The following is a 21,271-nucleotide window of genomic DNA, read 5'->3' as shown; positions in this document are numbered from 1 at the left end:
CACTACGGAACACAGGGAACACTACAGAACACTGGGAAACACATCGGAACACTGGGAAACACTACAGAACACTATGGAACACAGGGAACACTACGGAACACTGGGAACACTAAGGAACACTGGGAAACACTACAGAACACTGGGAAACACATCGGAACACTGGGAAACACATCGGAACACTGGGAAACACTACAGAACACTACGGAACACAGGGAACACTACAGAACACTGGCAAACACATCAGAACACTGGGAAACACTACACAACACTGGGAAACACTACAGAACACTACGGAACACAGGGAACACTACGGAACACTGGGAACACTACAGAACACTACGGAACACAGGGAACACTATGGAACACTGGGAAACACTACAGAACACTATGGAACACTGGCAAACACATCAGAACACTGGGAAACACATCGGAAAACTGGGAAACACTACGGAACACTGGGTACACTACGGAACACTGGGAAACACTACGGAACACTGGGAAACACTACGGAACACTGGGTACACTACGGAACACTGGGGACACTACGGAACACTGGGAAACACTACGGAACACTGGGTACACTACGGAACACTGGGGACACTACGGAACACTGTGAACACTACGGAACACTGGGTATACTACGGAACACTGGGGACACTACGGAACACTGGGAAACACTACGGAACACTGGGTACACTACGGAACACTGGGGACACTACGGAACACTGTGAACACTACGGAACACTGGGAAACACTACGGAACACTGTGAACACTACGGAACACTGGGTACACTACGGAACACTGGGAAACACTACGGAACACTGGGTACACTACGGAACACTGGGGACACTACGGAACACTGGGGACACTACGGAACACTGGGAAACACTACGGAACACTGGGGACACTACGGAACACTGGGAAATACATCGGAACACTGATAAACACATTAGAACACTGGGAAACACATTGGAACACTGGGAAACACATCGGAACACTGGGAAACACATCAGAACACTGGGAAACACATCGGAACACTGAGAAACACGTCGGAACACTGGGAAACACATCGGAACACTAGGAAACACATCGGAACACTGAGAAACACATCGGAACACTGGGAAACACATCAGAACACTGGGAAACACATCGGAACACTGGGAAACACATCGGAACACTGGGAAACACATCGGAACACTGAGAAACACATCGGAACACTGGGAAACACATCGGAACACTGGGAAACACATCGGAACATTGAGAAACACATCGGAACACTGGGAAACACATCAGAACATTGGGGACACTACGGAACACTGGGGACACAACGGAACACTGGGAACACTACGGAACACTGGGAACACAACGGAACACTGGGAACACTACGGAACACTGGGTACACTACGGAACACTGGGGACACTATGGAACACTGGGGACACTATGGAACACTGGGAAACACTACAGAACATTGGGGACACTACGGAACACTGGGGACACTACGGAACACTGGGAACACTACGGAACACTGGGGACACTACGGAACACTGGGAAATACATCGGAACACTGATAAACACATTAGAACACTGGGAAACACATTGGAACACTGGGAAACACATCGGAACACTGGGAAACACATCAGAACACTGGGAAACACATCGGAACACTGAGAAACACGTCGGAACACTGGGAAACACATCGGAACACTAGGAAACACATCGGAACACTGAGAAACACATCGGAACACTGGGAAACACATCAGAACACTGGGAAACACATCGGAACACTGGGAAACACATCGGAACACTGGGAAACACATCGGAACACTGAGAAACACATCGGAACACTGGGAAACACATCGGAACACTGGGAAACACATCGGAACATTGAGAAACACATCGGAACACTGGGAAACACATCAGAACATTGGGGACACTACGGAACACTGGGGACACAACGGAACACTGGGAACACTACGGAACACTGGGAACACAACGGAACACTGGGAACACTACGGAACACTGGGTACACTACGGAACACTGGGGACACTATGGAACACTGGGGACACTATGGAACACTGGGAAACACTACAGAACATTGGGGACACTACGGAACACTGGGGACACTACGGAACACTGGGAACACTACGGAACACTGGGTACACTACGGAACACTGGGGACACTACGGAACACTGGGGACACTATGGAACACTGGGGACACTACGGAACACTGGGAAACACTACAGAACATTGGGGACACTACGGAACACTGGGGACCCTACGGAACACTGGGGACCCTACGGAACACTGGGAAATACTATGGAACACTGGGGACACTACGGAACACTGGGGACACTGGGGACACTACGGAACATTGGAGACACTACAGAACACTGGGGACACTACGGAACACTGGGGACACTACGAAACACTGGGGACACTACAGAACACTGGGAACACTACGGAACACTACGGAACACTGGGAAACACTACGGAACACTGGGGACACTACAGAACACTGGGGACACTACAGAACACTGGGTACACTACGGAACATTGGTGACACTACGGAACACTGGGGACACTGGCGACACTACGGAACATTGGGGACACTACGGAACACTGGGGACACTACGGAACACTGGGAAACACTACAGAACACTGAGTACACTACGGAACACTGGGTACACTACGGAACACTGGGGACACTACGGAAGACTGGGGACACTACGGAACACTGGGGACACTACGGAACACTGGGGACACTATGAAACACTGGGAACACTACGGAACACTGGGAACACAACGGAACACTGGGAACACTACAGAACACTGGGTACACTACGGAACACTGGGTACACTACGGAACACTGGGGACACTATGGAACACTGGGGACACTACGGAACACTGGGAAACACTACAGAACATTGGGGACACTACGGAACACTGGGGACACTACGGAATACTGGGAACACTACGGAACACTGGGTACACTACGGAACACTGGGGACACTATGGAACACTGGGGACACTACGGAACACTGGGGACACTACGGAACACTGGGGACACTACGGAACACTGGGTACACTACGGAACACTGGGGACACTACGGAACACTGGGGACACTACGGAACACTGGGGACCCTACGGAACACTGGGAAATACTATGGAACACTGGGGACACTACGGAACACTGGGGACTCTGGCGACACTACGGAACATTGGGGACACTACAGAACACTGGAGACACTACGGAACACTGGGAAATACTACGGAACACTGGGGACACTACGGAACACTGGGGACACTACGAAACACTGGGGACACTACAGAACACTGGGAACACTACGGAACACTACGGAACACTGGGAAACACTACGGAACACTGGGGACACTACAGAACACTGGGGACAGTACGGAACACTGGGGACACTGGCGACACTACGGAACATTGGGGACACTACGGAACACTGGGGACACTGGCGACACTACGGAACATTGGGGACACTACGGAACACTGGGGACACTACGGAACACTGGGAAACACTACAGAACACTGAGTACACTATGGAACACTGGGTACACTACGGAACACTGGGGACACTACGGAAGACTGGGGACACTACGGAACACTGGGGACACTACGGAACACTGGGGACACTATGGAACACTGGGAACACTACGGAACACTGGGTACACTACGGAACACTGGGGACACTACGAAACACTGGGGACACTACAGAACACTGGGAACACTACGGAACACTGGGGACACTACGGAACACTGGAGACACTACAGAACACTGGGAACACTACGGAACACTGGGAGCACTACGGAACACTGGGAAATACTACGGAACACTGGGGACACTACAGAACACTGGGGACATTACGGAACACTGGGGACACTACGGAACACTGTGGACACTACGGAACACTGGGAACACTGGCGACACTACGGAACATTGGGGACACTACGGAACACTGGGGACACTACGGAACACTGGGGACACTACGGAACACTGGGTACAATACGGAACACTGGGGAAACCACGGAACACTGTGAACGCTACGGAAAACTGGGGAAACTACGGAACACTGGGAAACACATCGGAACACTGAGTACACTACAGAACACTGGGTACACTACGGAACACTGGGGACACTACGGAACACTGGCAACACTACGGAACACTGTGAACACTACAGAACACTTGGAAACACATCGGAACACTGGGAAACACATCGGAACACTGGGAAACACATCGGAACACTGGGAAACACATAGGAACACTGGGAAACACTACGGAATACTGAGAAACACATCGGAACACTGGGAAACACATTGGAACACTGGGAAACACATCGGAACATTGGGAAACACATCGGAACACTGGGAAACACATCGGAACACTGGCAACACAACGGAACACTGGGAACACTACGGAACACTGGGTATACTACGGAACACTGGGTACACTACGGAACACTGGGTACACTACGGAACACTGGGGACACTATGGAACACTGGGGACACTACGGAACACTGGGGACACTACGGAACACTGGGGACACTATGGAACACTGGGGACGCTATGGAACACTGGGGAAAGGTAGATAGAAAAAGCATGGGGGAAAATGGAAAATCTCAAATCAGTCATCAGGCAAAATACTATTATTTGCAGTGAACAGCAGGATCTGTGTGTTGGGTGGTGATTGAAGGGAGCATGGTACAAATACCTTCCTGTCCCTGCTAGAGGTGCCAAGCCCTGGGGTGGTGGAGGGTGGAGGGGGGCGTGGTGGAGGCTGGTGTGTGAGTGTGTGTGCATGCACTTGCTGGTGCTCTGCAGCAGGCAGACTCCTTCAACGGAAGGCCCTGAGCGAACAATCTGTGGTGACAACAAGGTAGCTTCATTATCAGATACTAACTCTCACTCCACACCTGCTCTTCATCACACAAACACACACACACACACCTTCTCTTCATCACACCAACACACATACATTCTCTTCATCAGCAGGCCTGGCTGGCAGCTGAGGTGCCAAAGCTGAGCGGGCTGGGCAGGCCCTGCTGCCGCATGGCACTCTGGGTAGTGGGCACTGGTACCCACACACACACACACACACACCTCCTGCAGTCCCAGGAGCAGATGATCACACGCTGGTATTGGTACCGCCACACCACCGTCGTAAGTACACTTACACAACAAAAGTATGTGGACACACCTTCAAATTAGTGGATAAGGCTATTTCAACCACACCCGTTGCTGACAATCGAGCAAACAACCATGCAATCTCCATAGCCAAACATTGGTAGTAGACTATAGACTGGCCCATACTGAAGAGGTCAGTGACTTTCAACGTGGCACCATCATAGGATGCCACCTTTCCAACAAGTCAGTTCATCAAATTTCTGCCCTGCTGAAGCTGCCCCGGTCAACTGTAAGTGCTGTTATAGTGGAAATGTCTAGGAGCAACAATGGCTCAGCTGCGAAGTGGTAGGCCACACAAGCTCACAGAACGCAACCGCAGAGTGCTGAAGTTTGTGTACACTTCTAAAAAGAAAATATTCCTGGAGTTTCCTTTAGGGGTTCTTCAAATTGAAACTGTGGGGGAACCCCTATAAGTTCTTCGAAGAACCTTTTGAAGAACCTTTTGGGGTTCATTTTTGAACTACCCCCCCCCTTCCCCCCTATTATTAATAATATCCATAACAATAACAACAATAACAACAATAACACAATATTTTAGTTGTCACTGTTTATTATGATTTTATTGACAAAGCAAAATAAAAACATCAAAATATGAGTTGAACTCCCAGCAGAGCCCCAAGTATAATGGATGTATCCTCTTGTGTGGTAATGTTCATGTGTTGATGTTAATGTGTTGTTCTCCGTATCCACAGCCAGATCAAACAGGTTTCATGTTATATTCATCAGAGGTGTAGGGAGGGTGAAGTCTGTGAATCACCAAAAAATAGTAATTATACAGATGTTTTAAAAAAAACATGCACATGACAGTATTCATACCTTGTTTTTTGTGGTAAATGTGAATGAAAAGTATACACACCTTGTCCATATTCATTGAAGAGGTAAGGGAGGAGGATGGTACATGGGATCTGGATAACATTGTCACGCCTGCTCCGGCTCTCCCTCTCTGGCGCTCGAGTGTTAAATGTTCACTCCCTGTACCTGCTTCTCGTCTACCAGCGTCGATCCTTACAAACATACCAATTGACATACCTTTGTATGCCTCCTCGTCTGTACACCTGCAGACAGACAAAAAAGCGAACACATCAGTCATCTGCACCCAATACAGCTAGCATTCAACATATTCTTATAGCCTTCAACACATTCTTATAGTCTATATATTCTTATAGCCTTCAACACATTCTTATAGCCTTCAACACATTCTTATAGCCTTCAACACATTCTTATAGCCTTCAACATATTCTTATAGCCTTCAACACATTCTTATAGCCTTCAACATATTCTTATAGCCTTCAACACATTCTTATAGCCTTCAACATATTCTTATAGCCTACAACATATTCTTATAGCCTACAACATATTCTTATAGCCTACAACATATTCTTATAGCCTTCAACACATTCTTATAGCCTTCAACATATTCTTATAGCCTACAACATATTCTTATAGCCTACAACATATTCTTATAGCCTACAACACATTCTTATAGCCTACAACACATTCTTATAGACTTCAACACATTCTTATAGCCTTCAACATATTATTATAGCCTTCAACATATTCTTATAGTCTATATATTCTTATAGTCTATATATTCTTATAGTCTACATATTCTTATAGTCTACATATTCTTATAGTCTACACATTCTTATAGTCTACACATTCTTATAGTCTATATATTCTTATAGTCTACATATTCTTATAGTCTACATATTCTTATAGTCTATATATTCTTATCGTCTACATATTCTTATAGTCTACATATTCTTATAGTCTACATATTCTTATAGTCTACACATTCTTATAGTCTACACATTCTTATAGTCTATATATTCTTATAGTCTACATATTCTTATAGTCTACATATTCTTATAGCCTTCAACACATTCTTATAGTCTATATATTCTTATAGTCTACATATTCTTATAGTCTACATATTCTTATAGTCTACACATTCTTATAGTCTATATATTCTTATAGTCTACATATTCTTATAGTCTACATATTCTTATAGTCTATATATTCTTATCGTCTACATATTCTTATAGTCTACATATTCTTATAGTCTACATATTCTTATAGTCTACACATTCTTATAGTCTACATATTCTTATAGTCTATATATTCTTATAGTCTATATATTCTTATAGTCTACACATTCTTATAGTCTATATATTCTTATAGTCTACATATTCTTATAGTCTACATATTCTTATAGCCTTCAACACATTCTTATAGTCTACACATTCTTATAGTCTATATATTCTTATAGTCTACACATTCTTATAGTCTATATATTCTTATAGTCTACATATTCTTATAGTCTATATATTCTTATAGTCTATATATTCTTATAGTCTATATATTCTTATAGTCTACATATTCTTATAGTCTATATATTCTTATAGTCTATATATTCTTATAGTCTACATATTCTTATAGTCTACATATTCTTATAGTCTATATATTCTTATAGTCTACATATTCTTATAGTCTATATATTCTTATAGTCTACATATTCTTATAGTCTACATCATTTAGCCGACTCTCTTATCCAGAGCAACTTACAGAAGTGACTGCATACATTTTAATAATGTTTATTTTATACTGGTCCCCGTGGGAATCAAACGCACAACTCTGGCGCTGCAAGCACCATCCTCTACAAACTGAGCTACACGGGACTATTACTGAGTTCTCCAACGCTTACAGTAAATCACGACCCTTACTGTAAATGTTGGTGGGGGTTCTTGCAGGAACCTAAATGCCCAAATTAAACATTTGGATATGAATTTGAAAGGATAGCAGGTGCAGACACTTAACTGAAAAATGTAAAGATCTCCATAATTTAAGGCACGGTTTGTCCCTTGTATGATCGAAATTGATATTGTATGAAGGCTAAAATAATATATAGACTATAAGAATATGTAGACTATAAATATATGTTGAAGGCTATAAGAATATGTAGACTATAAGAATATGTAGACTATAAGAATATATAGACTATAAGAATATATAGGCTATAAGAATATGTAGACTATAAATATATGTTGAAGGCTATAAGAATATGTAGACCATAAGAATATGTAGACTATAAGAATATATAGACTATAAGAATATATAGACTATAAGAATATGTAGACTATAAGAATATGTAGACTATAAGAATGTGTAGACTATAAGAATGTGTAGACTATAAGAATATGCTGAAGGATATAAGAATATATAGACTATAAGAATATGTAGACTATAAGAATATGTAGACTATAAGAATGTGTAGACTATAAGAATGTGTAGACTATAAGAATATGTAGACTATAAGAATATGTATACTATAAGAATATGTAGACTATAAGAATGTGTAGACTATAAATATATGTAGACTATAATAATATGTAGACTATAAGAATATGTAGACTATAAGAATATGTAGACTATAAGAATATGTTGAAGGATATAAGAATATGTAGACTATAAGAATATATAGACTATAAGAATGTGTAGACTATAAGAATATGTAGGCCATAAGAATATATAGACTATAAGAATATGTAGACTATAAGAATGTGTAGACTATAAGAATATGTAGACTATAAGAATATGTAGACTATAAGAATATGTAGACGATAAGAATATGTAGACTATAAGAATATATAGACTATAAGAATATATAGACTATAAGAATGTGTAGACTATCAGAATATGTAGACTATAAGAATATATAGACTATAAGAATGTGTAGACTGTAAGAATATGTAGACTAAGAATATGTAGACTATAAGAATATATAGACTATAAGAATATGTAGACTATAAGAATATGCTGAAGGATATAAGAATATGTAGACTATAAGAATATATAGACTATAAGAATATGCTGAAGGCAATAAGGATATGTAGACTATAAGAAAATATAGACTACACAAATATGTAGACTATAAGAATGTGTAGGCTATAAATATATGTTGAAGGCTATAGGAATATGTAGACTACAAGAATATGTAGACTATAAGAATATGTAGACTGTAAGAATATGTAGACTATAAGAATATGTAGACGTTAAGAATATGTAGACTATAAGAATATGAAGACTACACAAATATGTAGGCTATAAGAATATGTAGACTATAAGAATGTGTAGACTATAAATATATGTTGAAGACTATAGGAATATGTAGACTACAAGAATATGTAGACTACAAGAATATGTAGACTATAAGAATATGTAGACTATAAGAATATGTAGACTATAAGAATATGCTGAAGGGTATAAGAATATATAGACTATAAGAATATGTAGACTTTAAGAATTTGACTAAACGGCTCAGTGACAGAGGGGGGAAGGTGGGTGGAGGAGCACTGACAAAGAGGGAAGAAAAAATGCAACACTAGAAAGCCAAAGAAAGAAAGGCTGTCAGGATGTGGAAGGCCTCTCCGGAGGGGAGTAAGGGAGGGACCATTAAACACACAAACGCACAGGGATCATTGAATCCTCAGTGTGCTGATTCAGAAGGCTTCAGTCAAGGTGCGAAATGGAGGGAGTCTGCTGCAGTGTGAACTGGTCCTTCATTTAGGTGCTGTCGGAGGCTGGAGAGGCATGGGTGCATGTGCGTGTCCGTGTGTGTGTGTGTGTGTGTGTGTGTGTGTGTGTGTGTGTGTGTGTGTGTGTGTGTGTGTGTGTGTGTGTGTGTGTGCGTGTGCGTGTCCGTGTGTGTGTGTGTGTGTGTGTGTGTGTGTGTGTGTGTGTGTGTGTGTGTGTGTGTGTGTGTGTGTGTGTGTGTGAGAGAGAGAGAGAGAGAAAATCTCTAAAGTCTTTTGGTTGAGGTGTGGTGTGCTGTGATTGGCCCCTAGTGTGAGAACCCATGGATGTCTTCTCAAACCCTCCATCCAGCACCCCTGAGACAGGGACAGCTAGGGGGACCAGGTGCACATTGGGACGGGGACAGCTAGGGGGACCAGGTGCACCCCTGGGACAGGGACAGCTAGGGGGACCAGGTGCACCCCTGAGACATGGACAGCTAGGGGGACCAGGTGCACCCCTGAGACAGGGACAGCTAGGGGGACCAGTTGCACCCCTGAGACAGGGACAGCTAGGGGGACCAGGTGCACCCCTGAGACAGGGACAGCTAGGGGGACTAGCTGCACCCCTGAGACAGGGACAGCTAGGGGGACCAGGTGTACCCTGAGACCGGGACAGCTAGGGGGACCAGGTGCACCCCTGAGACAGGGACAGCTAGGGGGACCAGGTGCACCCCTGAGACAGGGACAGCTAGGGGGACCAGGTGCACCCCTGAGACAGGGACAGCTAGGGGGACCAGGTGCACCCCTGAGACAGGGACAGCTAGGGGGACCAGGTGCACCCCTGAGACAGGGACAGCTAGGGGGACCAGGTGTACCCTGAGACCGGGACAGCTAGGGGGACCAGGTGCACCCCTGAGACAGGGACAGCTAGGGGGACCAGGTGCAGGAGCTATATACAATTGAAGTCAGAAGTTTCCATACACTTAGTTTGGTGTCATTAAAACTCGTTTTTCAACCACTCCATAAATGTCTTGTTAACAAACTATAGTTTTGGCAAGTCGGTTAGGACATCTACTTTGTGCATGACAAGTAATTTTTACAACAATTGATTACAGACAGATTATTTCACTTATAATTCCCTGTATCACAATTTCAGTGGGTCAGAAGTTTACATACACTAAGTTGACTGTGCCTTTAAACAGCTTGGAAAATTCCAGAAAATGATGTCATTGCTTTAGAAACTTCTGATAGGTTAATTGACATGATTTGAGTCAATTGGAGGTGTACCTGTGGATATATTTCAAGGCCTACCTTCAAACTCAGTGCCTCTTTGCTCATGGGAAATTCAAAAGAAAGCAGCCAAGACCTCAGAAGGAAAAATGTAGACCTCCACACGTCTGGTTCATCCTTGGGAGCAATTTCCAAATACCTGAAGGTACAACGTTCATCTGTACAAACAATAGTATGCAAGCATAAACACCATGTGACCACACAGCCGTCATACCGCTCAGGAAGGAGATGCGTTCTGTCTCCTAGAGATGAACGTACTTCGGTGCGAAAAGTGCAAATCAATTCCAGAACAACAGCAAAGGACCTTGTGAAGATACTGGAGGAAACAGGTACAAAGGTATCTATATCCACAGTAAAACGAGTCCTATATCGACATAACCTGAAAGGCTGCTCAGCAAGGAAGATGCCACTGCTCCAAAACCGCCATAAAAAGACAGACTACGGTTTGCAACTGCACATGGGGACAAAGATTGTACTTTTTGGAGAAATGTCCTCTGGTCTGATTAAACAAAAATAGAACTGTTTGGCCATAATGACCATCGTTATGTTTGGAGGAAGAAGGGGGAGGCTTGCAAGCTGAAGAACACCATCCCAACCGTGAAGCACGAGGGTGGCAGCATCATGTTGTGGGGGTGCTTTGCTGCAGGAGGGACTGGTGCACTTCACAAAATAGATGGCATCATGAGGGAGGAAAATGATGTGGATATATTGAAGCAACATCCCAAGATATCAGTCAGGAAGTTAAAGCTTGGTCGCAAATGAGTCTTCCAAATGGACAATGACCCCAAGCATACTTCCAAAGTTGTGGCAAAATGGCTTAAGGACAACAAAGTCAAGGTATTGGAGTGGCCATCTCAATGCCCTGACCTCAATCCCATAGAACATTTGTGGGCAGAACTGAAAAAGCATGTGCGAGCAAGGAGGCCTACAAACCTGATTCAGTTACACCAGCTCTGTCAGGAGGAATGGGCCAAAATTCACCCAACTTATTGTTGGAAGCTTGTGGAAGGCTACCCGAAACGTTTCACCAAAGTTAAACACTTTAAAGGCAACGCAACCAAATACTAATTGAGTGTATGTAAACTTCTGACCCACTGGGAATGTGATGAAAGAAATAAAAGCTGAAATAAATCATTCTCTCGACTACTATTCTGGCATTTCACATTTATAAAATAAAGTGGTGATCCTAACTGACGTAAGACAGGGAATGTTTACTCGGATTAAATGTCACGAATGTTTAAATGTATTTGGCTAAAGTGTATGTAAACTTCCGACTTCAACTGTATATATCAGAATTCCACATACACAATTAACTTATTACAGTTTTAGTCTCAGTGTTAGGGTTGGTGTTAGGGTAATGGCTAGGGTTATGGTTGGTGTTAGGGTAATGGCTAGGGTTAAGGTTGGTGTTAGGGTAATGTCTACGGTTAAGGTTGGTGTTAGGGTATTTTCTAGGGTTAAGGTTGGTGTTAGGGTATTGTCTAGGGTTAAGGTTGGTGTTAGGGTAATGTCTGGGGATAAGGTTGGTGTTAGGGTAATGTCTAGGGTTAAGGTTGGTGTTAGGGTAATGTCTGGGGTTAAGGTTGGTGTTAGGGTAATGTCTAGGGTTAAGGTTGGTATTAGGGTAATGTCTGGGGTTTGGGTTGAGCCGGTGTTTGGACATGAAGCTAGGGTTAAGGTTGGTGTTAGGGTAATGTCTAGGGTTAAGGTTGGTGTTAGGGTAATGTCTGGGGTTAAGGTTGGTGTTAGGGTAATGTCTAGGGTTAAGGTTGGTGTTAGGGTAATGTCTAGGGTTAAGGTTGGTGTTAGGGTAATGTCTAGGGTTAAGGTTGGTGTTAGGGTAATGTCTGGGGTTAAGGTTGGTTTGGGGTAATGTCTGGGGTTTGGGTTGAGCCGGTGTTTGGACATGAAGCTAGGGTTAAGGTTAGTGTTAGGGTAAGGGTAATGTCTGGGGTTAAGGTTAGTATTAGTGTAATGTCTGGGGTTAAGGTTGGTGTTAGGGTAATGTCTGGGGTTAAGGTTGGTGTTAGGGTAATGTCTAGGGTTAAGGTTGGTGTTAGGGTAATGTCTAGGGTTAAGGTTGGTGTTAGGGTAATGTCTAGGGTTAAGGTTGGTGTTAGGGTAATGTCTAGGGTTAAGGTTGTTGTTAGGGTAATGTCTAGGGTTAAGGTTCGTGTTAAGGTAATGTCTGGGGTTAAGGTTGGTGTTAGGGTAATGTCTGGGGTTAAGGTTGGTGTTAGGGTAATGTCTAGGGTTAAGGTTGGTGTTAGGGTAATGTCTGGGGTTAAGGTTGGTGTTAGGGTAATGTCTAGGGTTAAGGTTGGTGTTAGGGTAATGTCTAGGGTTAAGGTTCGTGTTAAGGTAATGTCTGGGGTTAAGGTTGGTGTTAGGGTAATGTCTGGGGTTGAGGTTGGTGTTAGGGTAATGTCTAGGGTTAAGGTTGGTGTTAGGGAAATATCTAGGGTTAAGGTTGTTGTTAGGGTAATGTCTGGGGTTAAGGTTGGTGTTAGGGTAATGTCTAGGGTAAAGGTTGGTGTTAGGGTAATGTCTGGGGTTAAGGTTGGTGTTAGGGTAATGTCTGGGGTTAAGGTTGGTGTTAGGGTAATGTCTGGGGTTAAGGTTGGTGTTAGGGTAATGTCTGGGGTTAAGGTTGGTGTTAGGGTAATGTCTGGGGTTAAGGTTGGTGTTAGGGTAATGTCTAGGGTTAAGGTTGGTGTTAGGGTAATGTCTGGGGTTAAGGTTGGTTTGGGGTAATGTCTAGGGTTAAGGTTGGTGTTAGGGTAATGTCTAGGGTTAAGGTTGGTGTTAGGGTAATGTCTGGGGTTAAGGTTGGTTTGGGGTAATGTCTAGGGTTAAGGTTGGTGTTAGGGTCATGTCTGGGGTTTGGGTTGAGCCGGTGTTTGGACATGAAGCTAGGGTTAGATTTATTATAGTTATATACAGCTCTGTACATTAGACATTGATATAACCTTTGTATCATCAGTACAAACAGTTTTATTGAATAAAGTAAATGTCTTCTACGGAAGTTCAAGTAGTTTTGTTATTGGTGTGATTCCCATGAATCCACAATTATATGATAATGATGCAATCAACATGCATGGCTTGGAATATTTTGTCAAACATTCATTTGTCATACTATTTACACTGTTCTGTACCGAAGTGAGATGTTGATTGGCTGTCAACAACATTCCACTCACTTCTTTTTTTCGCAAACACAATTCTGAACAGTCTAATTAACTCAATGTGCTACGGTTGCGAACTCAGAACACGTTGCAATATTTCAATACATGAACAATAAATGACCATAAACAATACACTAATAAAACACACGTTGAAGTGTGACAGTGTCCCGGAGTGTGTCCCAAATGGCACCCTATTCCCTACATAGTGCACTTCTTTTGACCAGGACCCTATGAATAGGGTGCCATTTGGGACGAAAGGCAGATCCTGGGCTGGCTGGCTCATTATGTACAGTCATAACTAGAGACACTAACAGGGTTCAGTAGCGCTGTCACAGAGCATGTATTATTAATGGAGACTTCCCTCAACTGAACTGGTGAAGAAACCTGAATCACAGACTGATACTTTTGTTCATTAGGAATCAGCGTCAATAACACCTGAGAGAGAAATGTGTTTAGCTACTGGTAAATGCATTCTCAAAATTCATGATTGATCGCTGCCAATCAACACCTCGCTACATCTAGAAATGTTGCATTTCCAGACTACACCCTAATGTACAAACAGCAGGCCTATACTTTACACATTCTGCAGTCTTCTTGAACAGGCTAAGCATATAAAAACACAGACAAGACAGGCGAGTAATTACTCACATACCATCTCATTGTACACCCTTACATTACTATCAACAGATGACAAACTGCAGGTTAGAATGACAAGTGACACGTCTGTCTCCCCTCTGAGAGAGGGACAAGAAGTCTGAGGAGAAAGGGTAGAGAGACTTGTCTTTGCATGCCATCTGTCCCTGACTCCTCGTCTCTGACGCTTGGTCTAATTACTGCTTCTCTCTGGCTAATGCTGCCTCATTAGACAGGGGGAGCATGTGCAATCCACACAACGCGCTGAGAGAATCAGCACTAAGAACGCTAGCTGGAACCATAATGGGGAGACAAAAATCTGTCTGGTGCGAAAGGCAATTCACACTAGCGCCTAAACGCTCATTTTGCTTTTTTCTTCTTACTATGGCGGTCTGAGATTTGATCATTGAGCGTCATCCAACCACAACAGACCAGTGTTCTTCCGGTGTCATGGCTTGGCAGGGTTCTGCTCCAAGATGAGGACTGGGACAGGAGGGAAGGGGAGGGGTGGGGGGATTTTGTCACACATACAGAGCCTACTACTACTATAAGATCACACTGACAAAGACACATTTATAAACGGGAGGATTGGGAAGGGCATCAGGTATGCAATATTGCAGTGCCTGGCCAGCCGAGGTGTTTATTAACACATAAACACAACCAGTGAACTATTTATTATCAAATCTACTGTAGGTTTCCAAACAATGTGAAACAGGATGGAAGGTTTTCAGCTGTATCCTGTCTGTTATATCCAAAATGCCTTGTTCTTTCAACAGCTTCACTAGCAACTAATTAGTGTATTCGTGTGATGCAGTGTGAGGTTTAACTTTCTTTTTGTGGCTACACCATTTAGCTAAGAGACAGATGGACATGAAACTGGTATGACTAATTATTGTTTACACATTACACCCTCATTTCTGAAATCATATTTCAATCAGCAGGTGATTTTGAAGTGATGTTTTCAGAGGTTGTTCAAGACAATGTTGTGGCAACTGGTTAACCAAAACTCACAAGAGCTGGAGATTGTTATCTATGGATAAAAAATATATCAGTCTTGGGATGGTGTGTATGAGAACAGAAAGCTATTAATATCCCTATTACTCAATGAACACAGAATATTAAACCTCACATAGAACCATGGAGAATCTTCCTTCTTAAGAACATCCATTATGACATCACTAACTCCTGCTATTACAGTTCTGGAGTCATTCAGCATCGGCTGTTGGGGGAGCCAAACACAGGAATGAAAACAGAAGACTAGACAGAATAATAATAACACAGATTGATTCACAATTTGGAATGATGAGTTATAAGATACTGTACATACAGTAGGGTTCCTGACCCTAACTCTAACCCTCATCCCCTGCAGGATGTCATCAGGTCCTGTGGTGGAGAGTGAGGGGAGTAGAGCACAGGCCAATCTGGCAGTGACTTCAGTGTACAGTGAAGGTCCACCCTCCCACCTGGCTGTGACTGTGTTGAGGGCCACTGGCCTCAGAGCTAAGACCTTTCATGGGGGCAGCAACCCTTACGCTATCCTCCAGCTGGGGCAGAGGAGAATCACCACCCCTGTCATCCACGATACCCTGACCCCCCACTGGAACTGTGAGCTCACCTTCCCCCTGCCCTCCTCGGCCCCCCGGGATGCCACCGCCGCAGCCCTGACCCTGACCATCCACCACCGACGCTCCCTACTGGCCCTTCCTGATAAGTTCCTGGGTACTGTGAGCTTCAGGCTGGAGGATGTTGTCAAGAAGAAGGACGGGAACAAAGAGTGAGTTGAGAAAAACTGATTTCAACTGATGTAATGTAAATATATACCTTTTATCCAACAGTCATGAGTGAATACATTTTTAACATATGGGTGGACCCGGTAATCGAACCCACTATCCTGGCGTTGCAAGAGCCATGCTCTACGTACTGAGCTACAGAGGACCAGTAATATATAAAAATGTAATGTACAGGATGTAATGTATATGATTTACCCAATCTGGTGGCATACTGTACGCTATAGAGATTATACCTCTATAGCTCATTCAAAACATACATTTAAAGCTGTGACCTGTGAACTACTCACAAAAGAAGAGCAAGAAAACAGTTTTTTTTTCTTCAGGTGGTATGTCCTCAATTCTGAGCCGAGGAAGAAGCTAAAGAAGCGTGGACATGTGGAAGTGTCTTTCAGGCTGTACAGAGAGAGTAGCTGCCTTCCATCCCACTCCCAACCTGTCACCCAAACCCATTCCCAACCTTTCACCCAGACCTACTCCCAACCCCTCACCCAGACCAAATCCCTCTCCCACTCCCAACCCTGCACCATTCTCTCCCACTCCACAAGCCTCTCCCAGCCCTCCAACCTTCCCTCCCACTCCCTCACCCAGCCTCACTCCCAATCCCACTTCCAACCCTCCTCCTCCATCTGCACCAAGAGCCACATCAGCTGGGAGAGTGACACACACTGCTTACCACCTTCTGTTCAGGTCAGTCCTTTAAGACAGGAACATGACGGCACTTCTAGAATAGAATAGAACAGTGTTGGGTGTTGGTGTGTTGAGTAGTGAGTGACTGGCCCTCTCCATTGTGTTGGGGTTGGTGTGTTGAGTACTGTGTCCATTGTGTGTGCAGCCGGTGGTAAAGCATTGGGAGCCAAACCATCCATCTTGTGGAGAGGAGAATTGTGGAGTGCTGGACTCAGTTCCACCACCATCTGTACCAGCAGACAGCTCAGACTGCGTCAGCATCACTACAGCTGGTATGATGTCTTTGTACATTTTAGTCATTTAGCAGACGCTCTTATCCAGAGCGACTTACAATAGTGAATGCATACATTTCATACATTTCTTTTTCATACTGGACCCCCCATGGGAATCGAACCCACAACCCTGGCGTTGCAAACACCATGCTCTACCAACTGGGCCACAGTTGGTAGAGTTGTCTCTTAGTGGTTTTGTCTCTTAGAAAGTATTTGTCAGTCTTTTTTTTTTTAAATAGATTTGCTTGATCACTTTCGTAATTGTATACTTTCATATCATTTGATAGCGATAAGGAGGGACAGTAGTGTAGTGTGTTTTGCATTAAAGCATTGAGCTCTGATGGAGAACAGAAAACAGAGAGATCACCAGAATTACATCCAGACAATAGACAAGTGGAAAACTCTCTTTCCCACTTTCTCTCTTTCCCTTCCATCTACCCAACCCAGAGTGCAGCAATAACATCAGACCAGTATCCTATTTCCCTGCATCCATCCTCACCTGTGAGACTGGAGACCTGGAGGACGGCCAGGAGGCCAGGGAGTGTCTGCTGGACCCAGGACGAGGACACAGCTCCCGTCAGGGTCCCCTGGAGGAGACATCTACAGCAGGGAGCACCATCGGGACTCAGACTTCCAGTAAATTCCAAATGTTCCCATTCCAACATTCCCAATGCCAAGGGAGGGGGAGAAGGGTCTCTTTCAGGTCCTCCTTCCTTTCCAGACTGAGGCGTCTCCGCTACAGGTTGGACTCAGGCGAGGCCAGCGGGGAGAGGCGGACTCTGAGACTCCCGGTCTGCTCCAGGATGTTCTCCCGGTCGACCTCCCCACCTTACGACATGTTCCCCAAGATAGATGTGTCAGAGAGGCCACAGGGTTTCTTGTCACGGCTCTTCCCCTGTCTAGGTAGAAGAGAATGACAATAAAGAAATACAAGCCTGACTGCACAGAATGTATCCTGAACCTTATAATACAACATTTCAGAAGTACGGTGTCCATTTTAGGAAAGTCACACATCCATGAACGTTAAAATAACTTTCTCTTTTCTACCAAACTTCAGTTCTTCTTGTTGCAATTCACAGTTTGTTTGTGTCGTTTGTTATACAGAACACTTGTGTTGTTTTGGAAAAGGGGGGTGACAGAAAAGAAGCGACAATTTCTCCACACCTGAGGTGGCGAAAATCTCACCTCCAGAGCAGCGCCAGGTGTGACGGTGGGAGAGACAATAGACTGGTTTCAGCTCTAAAGCCAATCAGAGGAAAGTTTCAGAAATAGTTAAAAGTTATATTTCTTTCTACATTATACACCACCCACATCTATGCAGGTGAAGGTTTAGTTAGGCAGGTAGAGGTATAGTTAGGTAGGTAGAGGTATAGTTAGGTAGGTAGAGGTATAGTTAGGTAGTAGAGGTATAGTTAGGCAGGTAGAGGTATAGTTAGGCAGGTAGAGGTATAGTTAGGCAGGTAGAGGTATAGTTAGGTAGTAGGAGTATAGTTAGGCAGGTAGAGGTATAGTTAGGTAGGTAGAGGTATAGTTAGATAGTAGAGGTATAGTTAGGTTGTAGAGGTATAGTTAGGTAGGTAGAGGTATGGTTAGGTAGTAGAGGTATAGTTAGGTAGTAGAGGTATAGTTAGGCAGTAGAGGTATAGTTAGGTAGGTAGAGGTATAGTTAGGTAGTAGAGGTATAGTTAGGTAGTAGAGGTATAGTTAGGCAGGTAGAGGTATAGTTAGGCAGGTAGAGGTATAGTTAGGTAGTAGGAGTGTAGTTAGGTTGTAAAGGTATAGTTAGGTAGGTAGAGGTATAGTTAGGTAGGTAGAGGTATAGTTAGGCAGGTAGAGGTATAGTTAGGTAGGTAGAGGTATAGTTAGGTAGTAGAGGTATAGTTAGGTAGGAGCGGAGTTAGAGGTAGTAGAGGTATAGTTAGGTAGGTAGAGGTATAGTTAGATAGTAGAAGTATAGTTAGGTAGTAGAGGTATAGTTAGGTAGTAGAGGTATAGTTAGGCAGTAGAGGTATAGTTAGGTAGGTAGAGGTATAGTTAGGTAGTAGAGGTATAGTTAGGCAGTAGAGGTATAGTTAGGTAGGTAGAGGTATAGTTAGGTAGTAGAGGTATAGTTAGGTAGTAGAGGTATAGTTAGGTTGTAGAGGTATAGTTTAGGTAGTAGAGGTATAGTTAGGTAGTAGAGGTATAGTTAGGTAGGTAGAGGTATAGTTAGGTAGGTAGAGGTATGGTTAGGTAGTAGAGGTATAGTTAGGTAGGTAGAGGTATAGTTAGGTAGTAGAGGTATAGTTAGGTAGGTAGAGGTATAGTTAGGCAGTAGAGGTATAGTTAGGCAGGTAGAGGTATAGTTAGGTAGTAGAGGTATAGTTAGGTAGGTAGAGGTATAGTTAGGTAGTAGAGGTATAGTTAGGCAGGTAGAGGTATAGTTAGGTAGGTAGAGGTATAGTTAGGTAGTAGAGGTATAGTTAGGTAGTAGAGGTATAGTTAGGTAGGTAGAGGTATAGTTAGGTAGGTAGAGGTATAGTTAGGCAGGTAGAGGTATAGTTAGGTAGGTAGAGGTATAGTTAGGTAGGTAGAGGTATAGTTAGGTAGGTAGAGGTATAGTTAGGGTAGGGTATAGTTAGGTAGGTAGAGGTATAGTTAGATAGTAGAGGTATAGTTAGGCAGGTAGAGGTATAGTTAGGTAGTAGAGGTATAGTTAGGTAGTAGAGGTATGGTTAGGTAGTAGAGGTATGGTTAGGTAGTAGAGGTATAGTTAGGTAGGTAGGGTATAGTTAGGTAGTAGAGGTATAGTTAGGTAGTAGAGGTATAGTTAGGTAGTAGAGGTATAGTTAGGCAGGTAGAGGTATAGTTAGGTAGGTAGAGGTATAGTTTAGGCGGTAGAGGTATAGTTAGGTAGGTAGAGGTATAGTTAGGTAGTAGAGGTATAGTTAGGTAGGTAGAGGTATAGTTAGGCAGGTAGAGGTATAGTTAGGTAGTAGAGGTATAGTTAGGTAGGTAGAGGTATAGTTAGGTAGTAGAGGTATAGTTAGGTAGGTAGAGGTATAGTTAGGTAGTAGAGGATAGTTAGGTAGTAGAGGATAGTTAGGTAGTAGAGGTATAGTTAGGTAGGTTAGAGGTTATAGTAGGTAGGTAGAGGTATAGTTAGGTAGGTAGAGGTATAGTTAGATAGTAGAGGTATAGTTAGGTAGGTAGAGGTATAGTTAGGTAGGTAGAGGTATAGTTAGGTTGTAGAGGTATAGTTAGGCAGGTAGAGGTATAGTTAGGCAGGTAGAGGTATAGTTAGGTAGGTAGAGGTATAGTTAGGCAGGTAGAGGTATAGTTAAGTAGTAGAGGTATAGTTTAGGTAGGTAGAGGGTATAGTATGGTAGGTATGAGGTATAGTTAGGTAGGTAGAGGTATAGTTAGGTAGTAGAGGTATAGTGTAGGTAGAGTAGGTATGTTAGGGTGAGGTATAGTTAGGTAGTAGAGGTATAGTAGTGTAGTAGAGGTATAGTTAGGTAGGTAGAGGTATATAGTTAGGTAGTAGAGGTATAGTTAGGTTGTGAGGTAGTGTTAGGTAGTAGAGGTATAGTTAGGTGTAGAGGTATAGTTAGGCAGTAGAGTATAGTTAGGTAGTAGGTATAGTTAGGAGTAGAGGTATAGTTAGGTAGTAGAGGTATAGTTAGGTGTGTAGAGGTATAGTTAGGT

General features: G+C 43.5%; 1 protein-coding gene and 1 long non-coding RNA gene across 2 annotated transcripts; one reads left to right on the top strand and one right to left on the bottom strand.

Annotated features, from left to right (window-relative positions):
* Window positions 1-5,748: 5,748 nt before the first annotated feature.
* Window positions 5,749-6,111, bottom strand: LOC115204902 (uncharacterized). The gene is made up of 2 exons (XR_003880516.1): window positions 6,073-6,111; window positions 5,749-5,962 (listed from the first exon to the last, which is right to left on the bottom strand). It is a non-coding gene; the product is annotated as an uncharacterized LOC115204902 (long non-coding RNA).
* Window positions 6,112-16,205: 10,094 nt separating this feature from the next.
* LOC115206764 (uncharacterized) lies at window positions 16,206-18,501 on the top strand. The gene is made up of 4 exons (XM_029773966.1): window positions 16,206-16,609; window positions 16,949-17,312; window positions 17,458-17,584; window positions 18,032-18,501. The coding sequence occupies exons 1-4, from the start codon at window positions 16,206-16,208 to the stop codon at window positions 18,499-18,501; spliced, it is 1,365 nt and encodes a 454-aa protein (XP_029629826.1).
* Window positions 18,502-21,271: the final 2,770 nt, after the last annotated feature.

The sequence above is a fragment of the Salmo trutta genome, chromosome 13 (assembly GCF_901001165.1).
Source record: "Salmo trutta chromosome 13, fSalTru1.1, whole genome shotgun sequence".
NCBI classification, from domain to species: domain Eukaryota; kingdom Metazoa; phylum Chordata; class Actinopteri; order Salmoniformes; family Salmonidae; genus Salmo; species Salmo trutta.
The sequence above is the reverse complement of the archived record's forward strand: the minus strand, read 5'-3'. Positions and strand labels throughout refer to the sequence as shown.

Excerpts from the sequence above, each read along its gene's own strand:
- LOC115206764 (XM_029773966.1), top strand. The coding sequence starts at position 16,206 with ATGTCATCAGGTCCTGTGGTGGAGAGTGAGGGGAGTAGAGCACAGGCC. Across the intron at positions 16,610-16,948 it reads AAGAAGGACGGGAACAAAGA|GTGGTATGTCCTCAATTCTG; the intron begins GTGAGTTGAGAA and ends TTTTTTCTTCAG. Across the intron at positions 17,313-17,457 it reads GCTTACCACCTTCTGTTCAG|CCGGTGGTAAAGCATTGGGA; the intron begins GTCAGTCCTTTA and ends TTGTGTGTGCAG.